The sequence below is a fragment of the Protopterus annectens genome, chromosome 14.part0, assembly GCF_019279795.1.
Source record: "Protopterus annectens isolate FY-2018-M chromosome 14.part0, PAN1.0, whole genome shotgun sequence".
Lineage (NCBI taxonomy): Eukaryota > Metazoa > Chordata > Ceratodontiformes > Protopteridae > Protopterus > Protopterus annectens.
This window is the reverse complement of record NC_056748.1, coordinates 478922392-478941504: the sequence shown is the minus strand read 5'-3', so window position 1 is coordinate 478941504 and position 19113 is coordinate 478922392. Positions and strand designations below refer to the sequence as shown.

The window sequence follows — 19113 nt, the reverse complement described above, 5'->3', positions numbered from 1 at the left end:
GCTCTTCCTACACATACACCCCCCTACCTTAGAATAAATGAAGATGGCAGCTCTTCCTACACATGCACCCCTACCTTCGAATGAATGAAAACGGCAGCTCATTCAGCATATCCACACATCCTCTGCATTGTAATGAATGAAAACAGCAGCATATCCAGCCTCACACACACCTCTGCATATGAAAATGGCAGGCAGCTTTCTCCATGCCTCCAGTAGGCACACGCACCCTTCCTCGGCAGCTCTAGGCAGCAGCATGTCTAGCATAGATATCCACTCTTGCATCCCGATACCTGCTAAGGATTTGGAAAGAGCTGAGCAGCCGGAAATACATGCATGTTGAACCCTTCAGCTCAATTCAGACAGGCTGTTTCTGTTTCACGGAACTGACGTCATCGAGCACGTGATGACATCAGCTTAAAATATGGGAAATAAAATTTAAAATAAAGCAGCGGGAAATCAGAAGTTAATGGGGTGCCATTCTGGAATCGTGGCACCCCATTATTTGGATGCCAAAACTTGGTAAAAACAGAGTAATTTGGTACAGCTGGGTGGTATGCTCATAATGACCATCATCCCACCTTTATCAGTCTTAATGACCCTAAGGATGATGTCAGCAGATAAATCCTTTATTGCAGACCTCTCTGCTGTAGTGAAGTTGTAATACTTGGGTTTAGATTCAACTTATTTGTAATGTCATCTTAGCATGAGTCATAAACATGCAGTGTGCTGTTTAAAGTGGAATTGAAAGTATTTCTCTTAAACAGTTTTTCATTTCCACTGTACGCATCTGGTATATCGTTCATAAAGAACTGAAGATTTAGCTTCCAAAGATATAGTTTAAGGTCAATAAGCAATTTAGTGATGTTGACAGAATTGGTAGGTGTAAAAGAAAAACTTTTCAACAACACTGACAAATGATGTTCGTAAAGTGAAAAATTACTGAGTTTTAAAACTTTAAAATGAAAATTTAACTTTTCTTTTTGTTCTTCCCTTGCCTTTCCCTTTGCTGCTGTTGCTGTCTGTCCATTTTGGTGTTCTCATTGTTCCCAAAGGATGGACTAAAAAGGACCTGGAGAGAGAGAATGGGGGTGGGGGTAAATTGTTGGCAAGGTTATTTATTTAAAGTGGCAATGTTAGTTGCTGCATTTGTGTCAGTACTGTTTTTGTCTGTTCATTAATGCTAGATGATTTTTCTACTGTAGAATTGCTCTTGTGGGAGGAAAAAAATGTTTTTGCTGATTCATGTGTCTTTAAAGGGTAAACTGTACCAGCTTTATACACTGCCAAATCTCTCTCAATTTTCCCTTGCTTCCTGTTGACTATGGAAGCTTAGTCTGTCAGCTTTAACAGTAAGGCTTGAATTATAAAGTGTGGAAACTAGAAAAACAATTCTAACTTTTTTATCTGTTGGTCTAATTGCAAAAGTTGTTCCCTGATGGTCAAAACGTCTTTTTTGTAGTTGACTAATGCCTTCAATAGGGAAACTCTAGTACTGTTAAATAAGGCAACCAGTTCTTGATGCAAACAGTCTCCCTGTTGAACACCATTAGGAAACTTGTACACATGGAGCCCTAAAGAAACGCATTCAAGCCTGACACATTCTTCGTGATATAAACCCTTGTACTGCAGAGTTGTGTATCTGGTGGCCAAATGCTCAAGATTAAAAATGGCTTTCTTACATAGTTCTTATTGATTAAAAGCAAAGTCTGAATTGGTGTTTCTCAGTCATGGAGTTGTAATTTTCTGTGTTCTATGAAAAATCTTGTTCACCTGTTTAAGAATGCTTTCCATCACTTTATCACTTTGCTGGGTGTCACTTCTAAATGAAGTAGGAAAGTCGTCATTTTTGGAAGAAGTAGGAACCAACTGTTCCCTTGCTGTGTAAAATCCAAACAGTTGATAGTAGGATTGCAACGCAAATTTGGTTGGCTCCTGGAAACCAACACTTCCAAAAAAAACTGTTAACCAGAGAAACAGCAGAACTAAGTCTCTGTTAAAACCACAAAGTTGTCTGGAACAGAATGTGTGGTTAAATTGAAAAGTGTGTCCTGTGTTGAAACCTTTCCCGCCATGGTGAAAACGGTGAACAAAAAAAACCCCACCAAGAACACCAAATGATTTAAAGCGGAGTCCTGCAAAGACTGAGGTGATGCCATTGCATACATCATACATTCAGTATATCTTCATCTCCCCACAACTTTTAATTTATGAGGGACTGGAATTTGCTTTATAGATTCAGAAACATGTAGTTATTTTTGATGACAGGCTATCTCTGAAGGATCAGGCATCAGCAGTTGTCAAGCCTTCTAACTTCCAGTTGAAGAACATTGCTCTGATCCAGAACCTTATTTCATCCTCTGACTTTGCTATTGTTACATGCATTGGTATCATCCCACCTGAACTTTAGCCCTGGCATAACCTCGAAAGTGTGTAGAATTCTGCAGTGAGGTTATTGGCAATTCATATTTCTGCCATAGTGCTCCATTGCTACTGCATCTGCACTGGATCCTCATTGCTGTGAAGTAGGTGTTTATGCTCTTACTTCTGATTTACACAGTCAAGCATATTATGGGTCCCGTTTATCTGAAAGAGCTCCTTCTACATGTGTTCCAACTCGACTTCTCTGGTCATCAGGAGAAGGACTTGGTTTGTTTCTTGGATTTCTTTAGAAGATTCAGTTAGGCTGTCCCTGGGTACCTCGCATACAAGTCCTATGGAGTCAGCTGTCATATAAAGTATGTTTTCCTGAGGCTTCTTTTAGGGGAAGTCCCTGAAGCTCATCTTTTTGTATGAGTGCATTTAAATCTAAATCAAATGGCAGTCCACTTTTAATAATTTTATTAAAACATAACCATTCTTTGAATTTTCTTAATCCATTTGTCAGATAGTTTTGTGGTAATTTAATTGCCATTTTTTTGGGGGGTTTTCGCATTAACTGTTTATATGTAAGCGTGTAGGGAAGACAAGATAGGGGCTGGATTGGCTGGTGAGTAGATAATGAGACTCAGTGCTGTAACAGAGAAGAAAATATGGTAATAATAAAACTTAATTTTTTTTTTTTGGTTGTTTTCCAGGCACTGGATCATTCGTGTCCTTTTACCATCTTCACACCTCCCGTATGGAGATGGAATGGTTTGGCAGACTCCACATTTCATAAGCAGCAAGAAATCTGTCCTGCCAGTATAACATGAGGAAGAAAAAGCACCAGCATCTAGATTCCAGGGCAATTGTTTCCTTTCCAGTTTGCAGTATAGTACAACAGTGGTTTTCTAATGCAACCACAAATCTTGAGGGGGTAAAAACCTCTACAATAACTGTGGAATTGGAATGAAAGCCATTATCTCCATGTTCACCAGCCACGGTGGTTGCACTCTGACTGGGTGTTGAGCACCTGAAACTGTTTGTGCTGCCATACTGTGTTTCCATGAGCAGGACATGGAAAGTTGGAAAAATGATGCAGAAGTTCAGCTTATTTTATAAATGTTTACTGAGATTTTCAACAGATCTAAGAAAGTAGCGGACGGTACATGGTGCCAGGTACTATGTCACCTGGCATTGTATTAAACATACCAGGCATCACTCTTCATTTTGAATCTACAGAAATGCGTGCTGTTTGTTTTCTGTTTTATATTTCACACTGAAATGCTCATGAATTGTTTTGTAGTTAGTTCTCAACCAAATTTACTGTTTCTAACTCTCTAACGATTGGCCACAGTTGGATGACGATTAGGGTATAACAGTTATCTCAAGGAGACTGTGGTGGGCTGTTGATTTACATACTATATACAAAACTGTTGCTGACTAGTGATAGAATACAGTTTCAGACTTCATGCAGCATTGATGTGAGAGGCAGTCCCCTCATTTCAATTATGGTGGAATAACATTTACTGAACCAGTTATCCTCTGTGAATCATTTTTTAAATTGTATTGAAAACATTTTTGTTCATGCCTTTTTCAAATGTTATATAGTATACCAGCAGCCAGAATTGATCCATTGACTTTTAACAGTTTTTTTCAGGTAGGACACAAAGTGTGATACAGGAGCCTATTGTCCTTCGTTTAACAAAACCATGCATACTGGAGGCTGTAGAAAACTGTTGAGGGCGGTCTTCTAGCTAAATGTGTTGAAAGTGAGAAATCCATTAAAAAGTTTTACCTCAGACTCGTCAAACAATGCGTTTCCTTTTCATCTTTTTACTTGTGTTTAAGAGCTACAAAGCAGGCACTGTAAATGGTTTAACCATTGTTTCTGAGTTCTGACTGATAAAATACTGCTGCTACCCACCATCGACGCGAGTCCAAGTTTTTTGTTTGTTTAAAGCAAAAGAAGGCAGCAGACAGACCACCAGAATTAGTTTCACTTGATTCCACACTTTGTATATAAATTGATTGCACCCTTTAATGTGGCATGTTTGTAATCCCTTGTTTAGTGCAGCTTACATTAATATCTGTTCTCCCTTTACTTTACATTTTGAGACTCGGGACACTTTTCCCTGTACCAGTGTTCTGCATGTCTGCTGTTTTGATAGGATGCAGTTAGGACTAGCAAACTTTCTGTTGCTTGTTGCCCATTTCCATTTCTGTCAGTGTTTTCTACAGTAATTTTTTTTTCTCTTCAAGACCGAACAGAGACCTTTTTGAATTAGGATTAGTAATGCAGTTTGCAGGTTGCAGTGTTTAGGAAAATTTCTGCATTATCCTGTTCTACTTATGACCTACTTGGTAGGTTTAGTATTCCCATAATTGAAGCAGTTGTAAAACTATATTACTAAACTGGTTTGAAAGGAAAATGTACAGGAAACAGATAAATTCCATGAGCTTCATCATCGTGATGGTCAAGTGTGATTATCACCTGCCAGTTACACTTGGCCTTTTGAACTAAGATTGAACATTAAAACAAATGTCCAGTTTTTTTAATACAGACAAAATATTTAACATTCTTCTACTCTTACCACAGGTATTTTGCCTATGATTCATCCTGCTCAGTTTCAAGTTATCCTTCCTTGGAAGTTTTGTAGTGTGTCACAGTCTGTGTGAGTAATCCTTGGCTATCCATTCAGAAAGTAGTGGGCACCCTTTAAGCGAACTAGCTAAGCTAACAGCAGAATGCCAGGTGATGCCAATTTAGTTTTATGCAGTAGATAAGATGCCACATACTTTACTTGGAGACAGCTAGGTAAAGTAAATTACCATCAGTGTATAAGAAAACACACATTTTACAAAGTCCTAAATAGTTACTCATACTGGTTAATTGCAGAGAGACCTTTCCTAAGTACTGAACTCTGAGTGTGTCTATCAGCATAGTCCTACTTTATAAGCTTCCATCTAGAAAAGCTTTATCAAAGCAGTTCTTAGTTGAAGGCTGCCTCTCTCCTGCAAGAGTCCACATGGTGGATGCTGGTAGAAAAAGTTGCAGATCCACATGTTCTTCAGTTATTTCCCGCCACACAAGCAGAAAATCAGTACAGAAGACTTGACCTGGAAAGGTCAAAAGATAACTGTGATGTCTGTCTAGAGTTAAAATGTGTGTGATGGGAGGGATAGTATACCCACCTGCTAAATGAGATGCTGCCAGAACACTTGGAGTTGTGGTTGGTGCTCATGGGAGTGACTTAAAAAAAGGCAATCTCAATCAACACACGCTTATGTCTTGAATGAGTGTTAAGTTTCATAACCCTCAGAATACTGTGTAAAACAGCTGTGGTGTAGTCTGCCCTCGCTCTAGAAGCAAAATTAAGGTTAAAATACTCAGTAAAGGCATGAAGTATGAACCATGTGATCTGATGTTGTCATTTTCATTCATTCCTCAACAAATGGGTCAGATCAGATCCCTCGAATCCAACTTCTCTGCTTTTTCCAGCTTGTGGAACACTGAAACTCTCTAACTCCTCCCTTACTCATAATGTACTAGTTCTCTAAAGTACCTCAGATCTCGTTTGCCACCTTTGTGTACAGACGTGGTCACTGTAAACTCCTGGGTAGTAGCAGAGTTTGAGTAAACTTGGTTTTCCTTATCTATTTATCTCTTCTGAAAAACTTTCTACATATCTTTTCTTTCCCTACACAATTATAGTGTAATTCTGTATTACCATAGTTGGTAATCTATCTCTCTTTTCATACCTGTAGGTATATCTTCATATTACTATTGGTAATATTTTCCTTTTGTTTTTCTTTTCTCTCCATATTTTCTTAAAAAAAACTTTTATTTGCTCTTGTAGTTTAGAGTTTGGCTGAAAACCCTCCAGTTAAAAAAAAAATGTGCAGCCTGCAGCCATAAAATTCCTTTCTGTGATGCATATACTATGTAGGTATATTGTTTAGGCCTGGTACTCTTAGATTCTGCCTGTGAAATATGCATAGCCTTCACTCCTAGGGCTTTAAGTGCAAGAAAAATTAAGTTAATCTTGAGAGAGTTACTGCCATCAAAAATTTCTGATGCAGCATCTGGTGCTCAAACCCCTAAAAAAAACTGGCAAAAAAGAGGCTAAGAAGCATACCTCAAATCCTATAAGTTCTCCAACTCCTGGACTCAGAACTGCCTCTTAAGGTCTCAAAACCTTTGGATCTGACCCATTTGAATCCAAAGACAAAATCTTCTGATTCGATCCGAAGACAAAAACTTTGGATCCAACCTCCTCAGATTCAAAGAAGCATTTGGGCAGGTCACCACAGGTCAGAGCTCCTCTGCACTTGGATCCGGTATCCTCTTGTCTCCCATCTCCCTTTCTGGACAGGTCTCCCAAGCATTACCATTCTAGGGCTTCATCCATAGCATCTTCCTCTCACTCCTAAAGAAGTCTGACTGTAACAGATGTGGACAGAATACTGAGGAAATTCATTTCAATGCATATTCAGATGGGGGTTCTCCTGGCTCCTACCCGATCGGGTCTGGAGACCTTTGTGAGTACTACCCAACCTATACAGTCTCCTCCTCCTATCCAACCTTTGGTTTCGGAGCAGTTGGATCCGAGGATCCCAGAACTGTGTGCATCGGATCTGAAGATCATGTCGGTTTACTATCAAATTGTCGATCCCGTTTTGCAAAGCAGCGTCGATGGGAATGGCCCGTTACTCGCGGGAGTGCATTCGAACATTTAATAGTAAACCGATCATGTCTTTACTCTGGTGCCATCTTTGACTGGACAGTCTCAAAGCACATCCGAGCCAGCTGATATCTCGGAGACGTAGCATGAGTACACTCAAAGTTGGTTGTCTGTGCCCCTTGCAGCCTTAACCTTGGACAGCTCAGCTCTGACTCCTACCTTTAGTAGTTTGCCTTACAGTCAAAGGAAGACAATCCAGAAGTATGCCTTCTCGAAGCTGGCAGTCTTTCTGTCTGAAGCATTCTGCTTTCAAGGTAGTGGAGAGAGCTTTCTCTGCTCCAAGAGAAGTAATGTATCCATCCTCCTCAGCTCTTAATTCCTAGACCCAATTGTCTTTGTATCTTGAGCCTCACCTTCCTGCAGCACAGTGGCAGCTAGCCCGAAGTCACCAAGATACCCAGCAAGGTATATTGGTATTTTCCGATACTTCTCTAGAACATCCCACCAACTAAGTCCCTAGGAAGAGAAAGTGCAAAAGGAGGCATGTAGACTCTCCTCAAGAGTCTGTCATGGAGGATACTGACTTCAAGTGAGAGGTAAGAATTCCCCAAGATCCCCACCTGATGACCTCTCCTTTGGAGACATTCTAGAGGTCCTCAAGCAGAGAGGTGGCTGGTCTACTGACAACCCTTCCTAAGAGGAGTCAGTATTCCTGGAAACCTTTGTAGCCTGCCCATCTACCTCCTGGGTGACTCCACCCACCTATGACCTCATTGTTTTGATCTCTCAACTGGAGTGAAAGGAGCCTAATTCCATTGAGCCAATCTCCAAGAGACTATACAGGATCCTGGCATCCCCTATGGATAGGGAATTTTGGAGCAAGGGAGTACCACTTGATGCCATATCAAAGCCACAGAAAAGGAACTTATATAACAAAGTTCCTTTGTCCATCCCTCTGATAGGGAATCTATAGTGCTGGACCCATTCGGGAAGTGGGTGTATGCTTCAGTGAGAGTCACACTTCTGTCACTGAATTATTTGGCACACTTCACTAGACTCCAAAAGGATTTGATTAAAAAGTTTACCATTCATCCATGAGACTCCTCTCCCACACAGCTGAGGGTACCTCAAGGGCAGCGGGTTCACGCATTTCCATTTGGAGTCATGCTTGGTTGTGCCTTATGTGATTTCACAGAGCTCTTCAAATCTTCCTTCATCAGTCTTCCTTTTGACAGAAGTCCCTTGTTTGTCCCCGAAGTTAAGACACACTATCCAGGTGTGAGCAAATAGGTAAAACCCTGTCTGCTGTGGGCATACGCTTTTCTACTCTTCAAAGGACCTTTTCTAAAAATCAAGATGGGTGAAAAATATGGTTCAGAAAGTCCCAGGGCCCCTTACATGATCCAAGTGGAGATAGTTTCCCCAGGGGTAGAGGGGGGAAACTGAAGACTCCACCCATTTGACAGAAGCAGTCCACAAAAACCAAGGACCTAGAGATACCCTCGCTTGACAGATCCTTGTAGTGCACCTGAAAGGAGGCCAGACTGTCCACCTTTGGAGGCAGTTGGTGTATTTATTCCTGCACCAGAGGGCCTAGCTAGATATTACAAAAGATTCATGGATGCAGAAGATTATTTCCAGAGGTTCTGTAATGCACCTTTCCCTACCCCCCCAACAGTAAACAAAATTCCCAATGTTCCACCCAGTCAGTGGAAAGCAGCAGCACTGGTTGTAAAAAAGCTGCTAGAAAAAGTCATCCAAGAGGTCCCCCAGACCAGAGAGAGTCCAGAACTTATTCTGGATTCTTTTTAGTTCCAAAGAAAACAAGGGACTGGAGAGAAATGTTGGATCTTGGCAATCTGAACAGTTCAGTTCAGTACACGAAGTTCCAAACGGTCGTGGTTCAGTCCGTTCTGCCTTTTCTACACAAGGATGAATGGATGTGCTTAGTACACATCCTGAAGATTTACTGTTATATAAAAATGAACGGATGATCCAGAAGATATCTATGCTTCTGGGTGGGAGCCAGTCATTACCAATTCAGTGCTTTGCCCTTTGGTCTTACCACAGCCCCCAGGGTCTTCAAATGCATGGCAGTAGTGGTAGCTCACTTGAGAATGCAGGGATTCCTGGTGATTCCTTACTTGCATGACTGGCTTATGATTGCTCAGACCAGGAATCATCTGATCAAAGCACAAGATTATGTACTCCAGTTGTGCTGTCACATGGGAATTACCATCAGTCACAACAAATCTCAACTAGAACAAATGCAAATGTTGCAGTTCATTGGAGCTTTGTTAAACATGGTATCCATGACAGCCTCACCTTCCTTTACCAAGGGTACAAGCCATACAATTCCAGGTCAAAAAGAACATTCAAAGTTCTTCTCTTTCAGATTGATCCTTTTGGCATTGGTGTCAAAGTCTGCTGTGATAATTTTGGTTCTATTAGCAAGTTATCACATGAGAATTTTTCAGTGAACCCTAGCAACTCAGTGGTCCATTTTTCACCCAAATCAAGTTAACTCAGGCATGCAGAAATTACATCCTTTGGTGGATTTACTCCAGTCAGATAATGCAAGATCACCCCTTCATTCTCTCTTAGCCCAAGGCTATAGTTACCATGGACGCTTCCCAAATCAGGTGGGGGGGACACTTCTTGGGAAAGACAGTCCAAGGCACATGGTCCCCTGAAGATGCCAATACATATATCAATGTCCTAGAAATGAGAGCTGTTCTCCAGGTGTTGCAGGGCTTCCAAGCCCTTCCCCTTCCAGGACCATTGTGATTCAGATGGACAATATGTCAGTGGTCTAGTACATCAACAAACAAGGAGGAACCAAATCTTACCCTGTGTCAAGAAGATGAGAGTGTGGCATTGGGCGATCTCATCCAATCTGTTTCTTATAGTAATGTACATTCTGGGGAAATCGGTGTGATAGCAGACAAGTTAAGCAGGTCCATTCTAATGCCTCACGAGTGGTCATCCTCAACCCTCTTTTCCCATTTTGCACATAGGCACTCATCATGAAAGTTGCAGAAAAGGTATTCTGTTAATGGGGCCAACCTTGCTGTGACCTGTTTGCATCTCCCCTCAACAACAAATGCAGCAGGTTCTTTGCTCTTTTCTCCCCACCAGGAGAATCACCAAGAGACGCTCTTCTCTATGATTGCCCCCCCCCCCAGTCTCCTCTATGCTTTGCCCCAGTACGTCTAATCCCCAAATTTCTTCAGAAAGCATCTCGATTTAAGAACACAGTCACCCTCATTGCTCCTTAGTGGCCTCTACAGATTTGGTTCTATTTTCTTTGGCCTCATCTGCTTCGCCCACCATGGATTCTGGATCCAGTCCAAGACAAACTGCCTCACCCTACAGATGACACACACCTAGACATTTTAGGCCTAAAGTTGACCGCATAGTTTCTCCACTTCTGTTGATTGATGGACAGCCTAGGCTCTCCTTCCCTTTTTGCCACATTCTTTTATCCTCCCACAAAGGTTCCACTAGAAAAATGTACAGAAGTAAATGGAAAAAAATGTGTGCTTTTTTTTTGGGGTGCAACAAAAAGAGACTGATCCCTTTTCAGCACCAGTACCTAATGTTCTTGAGTTTTTAGCTACAATTTTTAATGAATGTGCTAGTTCTTTAACTATTAAAGTGCAACTGTGTGCCATTTCTAATTTTCACATTGGAGTAAACAATTTGTCTTTACCTTCTTCCAAACTTTGTAAGGCCTTTATAAGAGGAACCTTTCTTCTTAGACTCCCTTTTAAATATCCCACTTCCCTATGGGATGTGAATTTGGTTTTACAGTTTTGACTCTTATCTCATTTTGAACCATCAGCCATGTGTGAACTAAAATTTTTAACCTGAAACACTGTCTTTTTAGTAGCTATTACCTCTTCTAGAAGAGTCTCGAACTTCAGACCCTATCATCTAAACCTCTTTATTTGATTTTTCATAAGATTAAGGTATCCTTACAAACCAACCCAGCCTTCCTTCCTAAGGTGGTGTTAGAATCCAATATCAATTATCAGCCTTTCAGTTTTCTTTCCAAATTTTTCAAAGGAGAGTATATGTTGCTCCTGTTGGATGTTCACAGACAGTTGTGTTTTTATCTACATAGGACAAACATTTTCAGGAAATCCGATCAGTTGTTTCCTTTTTGTATTCAAAATTGAGCAAACCAGTTACTAAAGTGATGTTAGCCAAATGGTTAAATGATTGTATTTCCATGTTTACAAAAAAATCTGGTTTGTCTTTGCCACAATCTCTAAAAGCCCAGGACTTCCAAGTTTGCTGCACATTGAGTAACTGCTTAATTCTAGCTCTCGCAGTGTGAAAACAGAAACTTGCCAGATAAAGCAAGTGGACCTAGATTTCTGAGTAAATTTCAATAACTGGCTAATTAGTGCAGTGCCTGGATGCCAGGAAAAAAGAAATACAGAAGACCTGAAGTAAAATCAGCTACAAAAGGCGACAATAAAAAAACGACTGGGAAAAGTACTGTAGCTGTTCAGAAAAAGCAGTGCAAGCTCCAGACAGAACGTTCAGTGACCTAGAGGAAAATGTAAGGCAACTGCACACAGACCTGGCTAAAATAAATGAAACACTGATGGAGTATATCAACTCAAACAATAAAAGGCTGGAAAAAAGTGGAGAAAGCTTTAAACAGATATTCAGATGTTGTATCTTTCGGCTTTTCCCGGTTAGGGGTCGCCACAGCGGAACTCCGGTCCACTAATGACTGGCAGTAGATTTTTACGTACCGGGTTGCCAGCCCTGACGCACAACCTTCAACGAAGGTACGCCCATTCACGCATGTCTCCACACAGAAGACGCTTTAGCTGAGAATCGAACAGGACAATGTCTTACTGTGAGGCAACAGCGCTACCGCAGCACCACCACTGCAGATATTTAGATAAGGTGATAAAACTGCAAAACTCAGAAGATGAAGTGAAGAAAAGCCTGCTTGAATATGAGACTGCACAAGAAGAGATGTTTCAAAAAATTAATAGAATTAGAGGACAGAGCATGTACAAAGAACCTGAGATTTTCTGCTGTACATGAGAAGATGGAAGGAACAGACTGTCATTTTATGAAAGCACAAATAAGCAAATGGACTGGCATTCCACAACAGGAATTGTTAATTGAAAGGGCACATCGTTTGTATGCTCCAAACCTGGCTATGTGATAACGACCTAGACCTTTAATATTAAAGATGCAATCTTACTATAAGAAGGAGTTGATTCTGACAAAACTGTGGCAGGACAAAGTACTAAAAGTGGGGGACAGAGTGTTTGTGGAGAATGACTACTCATTGCATACCAGGCAGAAGAGGAGTAAATTTATCCCGTTCAGGGAATGTCGAGATGCAGGCCCAGCTATCCAAAATATTTTCCCCTGGAGGAACAAACATTTTTGATGAAGTATATGCAAAGGAAGAAATAGAAAAGTTTGTCCCACAAAAGTGAGCTGTGAAACGGAAGGAGATTCTGTATCTTGTTCTTGTGGTAATAAAGACCACAGTGAGACTGTGACAGTGAAACCTTTTCAAGTGTTTTAATGGAAAATACTTGAGAGAGCAAAAAAAAAAAACACAAGTTGACTAGAAGAATCAAGAGTGCATTGGAAATGAAGAAGAGACAGGGTTTTGGAGAAGAACAGGAATAGAACAAGAAAACTTGTAGAGGACTCTAAATATTATGCCCTACTTCATATGGAGGATAAAGTTAGTAATTTGGAACTTGACAAATGTGGGATTACAAAGCAATAATTATATTTGTGAAACATGACAGAAAAAGAAAATCTGGAAATAGTGGACTTTTTGGACTCTAAACCTGTAGGATACTCTGTAAAGTATATGCCCTATTTCATGTCATTCATGTTTGGAAAAATACTCAGGAGAGGGGAAGAGGAGGGAGAGAGTTAACTGTAAGTAAAACATTTTTTTCTTAGTACTATTTAAATGGTGCATGATTTTTTTTTGCATGTTATAATATTTTTTTCAGTTATTTTTAAGCGTAATGGGGATACTAGTGGAAATAGATGTTCCTGTTTTGTTTTTTTTTTTCTTTTTTTGTTTCTCCCATCTTTTCTCTTTCTCCTTCAGTTTTAAGCAATGTAGGCTCTGCAGTGTAAAAAATATGGTTAAAAGAGCATGACGAAAGAAAAATCAGGTTGCTTTTTCTCAGTCTTGCATAAGTGAATGACTGGGTTAAGTCCATTAGCTAAATGAAGTACCAAGGTTTAATAGAAAGCAAGTAAATGAAAATGAATATTGGATATTATAAGGTCTTTTTTCTAGTAAACAGTTTTGTGTCTGGTTCCCAAGTCTGTAGCAGACAATCTGATAAGGAGAAATGGCTCAGAGAAAATGTTTTATGAAAGCATTCAAGTGCTTTCCCAGCTGAGAGAGCTATAAAGATAAGACAAAACCAGATGGCACTTAATAGAACCACAGGCTCTACCATGTGTTTCAGCATGGTTAACCTTTCTTTTAGGTTAGCTTGAGTCAGTGTGTGCATCTGTCACTTTGCAACATTTGTTCCTATTAGGAGGATAAAACTTCAATATTTGAAGATGTACATAGTTTTGTGTGTTAATAGTTTTTTAGTGGGTTTTGTGTGTGTGCGTGTGTTTGAGGGTTTTCAATAAAAAATCATTTTAAGATGCAGCATAGGTTGAAATGGAGATGACAAGAAACAGTTGTAGAAAAGCTTAACCTGCCAAACAGTACATACACATAACATAAAAGGTGAAATTGTGCATTTAACAAAAAAGCTGTTATACATAAAAGGTGGGAATAATAATCTCTCAAGAATATGATGCTTTCTATAATGTCTTTAAACAAATTTGATAGATTTTCAGGATGGTTATTCAGTGAAATACCTTTGTCAGAGGAAGAGGGGAGTACTTATAGTAATTGCAAGAGGAGCTCCAGTAGTAATAGAAGACAAACAAAGATAATTACAGTAAAATTGTAGTACTAAGGCTCTACCGGCAAGGGAGAAGGATCACACTGGCATATATATTTATATTCCACCAAAAAGCACTATAATGGAGCTTAAGAAAATTTTGGGAGAAATAATCAGCTTTCAGCAAGGACCATTACTTCTAGCTGGAGATTGAAATTTGATTTGCAATAGTGGAAGATGTGTTGGGGGACAGAAGGGAAAATATAACACAGGAGGCTAGATTTTTAAAGAAATTTATGAACATATTTGGCATGGAAGATGTGAATTCAGTACTAGGAGTTCAGAGTAAATTTACTTATTCTCCAAGATATAAAAAAACTGGGCTAGGCTAGACAGAATTTACATTTCACAGGAACACATGCATTTGATTGAAGGTTTTGATACGCATCCATTAACTATTTCAGATCATGAGCCAATAACAACTACAATAAAAACACAGGGTAATGAAATAAAAATAAGACACTGGCACTTTCCCACCTGTCTGTTGAAAAGAGAGGAATTTAAGGAATGGGTTGTGGAAATTATTCAGGGGCTATTGGAGAAGATAAAATGTCTTCTGAAAATATAGCTAGGGAGTGGGATAAAATTAATGTGGTGTTTAAAAATAGGGTGGAAAAGAAAGAAAGGGAGATATGGTTAAGAAGTAGGAATTATTTAGAGGGACTTACAAATGTTAAAGTACTGCAAAATAGGGGGAATTTCACAGAACAAGATGAGCAACTGCAGAATGCTAAACAGAAAATAAGAGACTACCTTGATAATATAAACAGAGAAAAACCTGGTACATATCCACGAGTGTAACACACTGTTGTCTAGCAGCTTCTTCAGGTGAATAGTAAGTTCCTTAAAAATACACCTTAAATAATCATTAAAAATAAGTCACATGAGAAAAATCATATGATCCCTATACAAAAATCATGTGATACTTAAAATATATATGATATTTAAAATATGTTAAAATGGGGTGGGGGTGGGGAAGAAAGGAGCATTATAACATGTGAGACATCAATATATCAAAAGCTATCATAAAAATATTCTTTTAACTTCTGGTTCAATTTGCCTGTATGATAGGCAGGACACTGGCTGCATTTAGGCAATCACCTTTTGGAGATTAGAAAGAAAATAGTAACTAATGCACTTTATAGACATAACTGACGCAGATGAAAAACATTATTTTAAATTCATGACTTTAAAGAATATCTTTAAACCACATAGAGGGGGTGACATAAGACATCTGACAGAAGAATTAAAATGCATGTTATGTTTTAAACCACATAGAGTGATTACAAAAGCAAGTGAAATTATTTTTTTTTACATTTAATACTGTTTTTATGATAGCTTTTGCTATGTTGATGTGCTGCTTCCTGCCCCCACCCTCTGTTGTTTTTAATGATTATTTAAGGTGTGTTTTTAAAGAGCTTACTATTCACCTAAAGAAGCCGCTAGGTGAAACTATGTTACACTTGTGGATTTATTTATTAAAGTTTATACTAAAAGTTTGTGGTTCCAGCAACTATTTTTTTAGATTACCTCAGTAATATGCATGAATTTCGAAAGATTGCTGTTAAGCAACTGTTTTTTGATGATAACTCTAGAGCACAAAAACTTTTAGTACAATGACTCCAGGTAACAGAAAGTAATAAAAGTTCTCACCAAGCTTAGGGAGCCTTTAACAAGGGAGATAAGGGATCCTGCAAAAGTATTAGAAATATTTTGGAAATTCTGTGAAAGTCTGTATAAAGCAGAGAAATATGGAAATGAAGAAAATGTACAAATGAAAATGTTTATGGAAGAATTAAATATACCAAGGTTTAGAGGCAGAGGAAGCTCAATTACCAACAGGATAGATGAGATTAGATAAAAATAGTGATGTATAACTAATCTACTGGAAAGTACCCAGTAATAGATGGTATTAATGTTTAAGTTTAGAAGCTAGGAGAGAAAAAAACTGAAATATCTGGAAGGATTTGTTTAACAGTATTTTAAGAGAAGTACCAACATCCTGGAAAAAAGCAGTTGTAGCTGTAATATCTAAAAATGATAAAATATCCATCAGATCCAGCTCCATACAGGCCAATTTCAATACAGAACCATGCTTTTAAAGTGTTTGTCTACAATGGCTAAAATAATGGCAAAAGTGATGCCAATATTGATATGAGTCGCTGTGTTTTTTTTTGTGGAGGGAAGGCAAATATTTGACAGCATTAACAGAACACTGATGATCCAGAGGGAAACAGAATGCAAGAAAATACCACTGTTGGTGGGTCTTGCTGCAGAGAGAGAATTTGACATAGTAAGCTGGGACTTTGAGCAGAGCAATAAAAGCATTTGCATTCCCTAATAAAATTATAAGGTAGCTTAGTAGGTGAAAATTAAAGTGGGTGGGGTCCTCTCAGATAATCTTTAACAGGCAGGGGTGTCCTCTCTTCCCTTTGTTGTTTGCATTATATTTAGAACCATTGGCAAAGAAAATAAGAGACTCAGAAATTCAAGGATATAATTGGTATGGTAATCTAGAAAAGCTGCTTCTATTTGCAGATGATATTATTTTATACCTGACAAAACCAGAAAGGGACATTGCAGTGCTGTGGAATATATTGAGACACATTCAGATCTTTTCAGGATACAAAATTAATGAAGATAAAGGCAGTAAAGGTAAATTATGTACCCACATACAAATTGGTTCAGCAATATCCACACTTATGGGAACATGATAAAATGAAGTATTTAGGAGTATGGATTAAAATGATTCTGGTATGGCAGTTAAGGATATGTGGGAAAAGACTAAAAAGATAATACAAAAACTGAGAAAATGGAAGTTCTGTTATATAGATATTGATAGTAAGATACAATCAGTTAGAAGGTTTTTAGTCACATTTAGTCTTATACACAGGTCAGGTATATTTTTATCAACCGGAGAAGTGGATAGCAATTAATAGAGTTAAAGGATTTTATCTGGGAGGGGAAGACAGCAAGAGTCAAGTGGGATAAGATTATTCTTCCAATAGAACAGGGTGAATTGGGATTACTCAATTTGAGGGGGTATTTCAGAGCAACACAGTTAAGGCTCATATACATAGCATAAGCAGAAAAGTATAATTCAAAGTGGAAAGAGGTGATGATGGAACCGGGAGAAGCTCAAGAAACAGGGAGAGACTGGGACTTTGGCTGCAGACCTTCAAGGAGAATAACAATAATCATGCAGAATATTATATTTATAAAGTAGCAGGAAGTATTCTAAGAACTTATAAACACTAGAGCAAAACAAACTATTAAAAACAAAAACAGCCAAGCGGCTGTAAAGACTGCAACTCCGGTTTTATTATAAAAACAGTTAAAATTCTTAAAGCGCTTTTCGTCTGTTCATACATAGACTTCAGAAGGATAAATAACATTGAACAAACCTTATTTAAATAGTCAACAGCTGAAAAAGTGTGGGAAAATTAACTAAAGTCAATTAATTAAACAACATGTACTTAAACTGGAACCTTGATCTTTGTTTAAAGGTACAATACTCTAACTTAGACCATGCACTATATATACACACTAACCTAAAACAGTACGTTAAAATACAGCCAAAATAAATGACGTTACTCTCGAAGCAAACAAAGTAGAAATGCACTCTTGTGTATAATGTTTTATGTGGGTAAAACGGAACATAGGTTCAGTGAGAGAATTTATGAGCATGTTTATGCCATAAACCATAACAAAATTGACAATGTGTTGGCAAAACATGCCCATCTGAATCCTCAAAAATCAGCTCAAATTCATGGTTAGAGAACAGTTTGTGAATGACATTAGAGGTGGCCCGGCTTCATTCAAACTTGAAGAACTGGAACTAATGTGGCAGCTAAAACTAAATGCATCTAGCTTTCCAGGTCTGAATGAATCATGCTCAATCATGAGCATATTAAAGCTTAAAAGCTTGCAAAGATAGATGGTTATTTTAAAACATTATACATAAATTATGTTATTGTATCTTCTGAAGAAGTCTGTGTATGAACAGACGAAAAGCGCTTTAAGAATTTTAACTGTTTTTATAATAAAACCGGAGTTGCAGTCTTTACAGCCACTTGGCCATTTTTATTCTAAGAACTAAGCCAACACAGGAATCAACAGATGAGATTCTGCCAGTAGGGATGACTGCAAGTAGGGATACAGACAATAGGTAAGAGGGGGCTGAAATTTATTGGAGAAACCTGGCAAAAGAACCAAGGTCTTGAGAGCAAATAACGAGAGAGAGAGAGAGAAACGTAATGGAATGGGAGAGTGCCAAAAATTTACTTGGACTGCAGGTTAGAGATTGCCTTCCCTATCAAGGATTGATGTCAGAGTATAGGCAAAGTAAAAGAAATAGAGGGTCCTAAATGAAAGACCAGTACTGGTAGAGTTCTTAGTAGAATCTAAAACAGAAGTTGCCATTAAGAAAAGAATTATTAGTACAGCATATAAAGTATTGCATAACTATAAGAATCAATGAAAGGATTGGGAAGATAGATTGGATAAGCAATTCATAAAGAAACAATGAGATGATATATGTATGTCTCCCAAGTATGCAATAAAATCTAGAAGATTTAGGATCTTTGCTTGGAACTGCGGTATTTTTTTTTACCCCAAATAGATTCCAAAGAATCTTTCCTCGGGTAGACAGCAAATGTTGGAGGTTTGATGGTGAAGAAAGAGGTAACTGGGAACATATTTTCTGGGAGTGTAATGAGTTGGCAGGCTTTGAAGATTCCCTGCAGACTGCTGTCGGACATGCTGGGTGAGCAAATTGGTGTAACTAAGGAAATTTTTTTTTTGATCTGTGATACAAAATCAGAATTACCTAGACATAGTAAGGCGATGCAGAGTCTAATTATGATGGCTGCCAAAAAGCAGTTACTAGAAAATGGAAATCAAAGTCTAAACCAACTTTACTAGAAGTAGCGAAGATAGTAACAGAGAGAGAACAACTGGAATTGGGATTTTTAGAAAAGGTTAAGAGTAAATTACATATGAAAAAATGGGAAGTGTGAGATCAATATATGTAGAGGAGGAATGAGGTTTAAAAGAAGGCAGGAATTGAATGAGGTATGTAATGGTTGACTTAC

The 19113-nt window shown here is 38.6% G+C and overlaps 1 protein-coding gene across 3 annotated transcripts in view; it reads left to right on the top strand.

Moving 5' to 3' along the window:
• Nucleotides 1-4162, top strand: part of ZDHHC16 (zinc finger DHHC-type palmitoyltransferase 16) — a 558609-nt gene extending 554447 nt beyond the window's left edge. For all 3 annotated transcript variants that reach the window (XM_044056233.1, XM_044056232.1, XM_044056234.1), the window contains one exon: nt 3075-4162. In XM_044056233.1, coding sequence (XP_043912168.1) covers nt 3075-3186 — 112 coding nt within the window. In that variant the 3' untranslated portion in view covers nt 3187-4162. The remainder of the gene's footprint in view (nt 1-3074) is intronic.
• The last annotated feature ends 14951 nt before the right edge of the window (nt 4163-19113 follow it).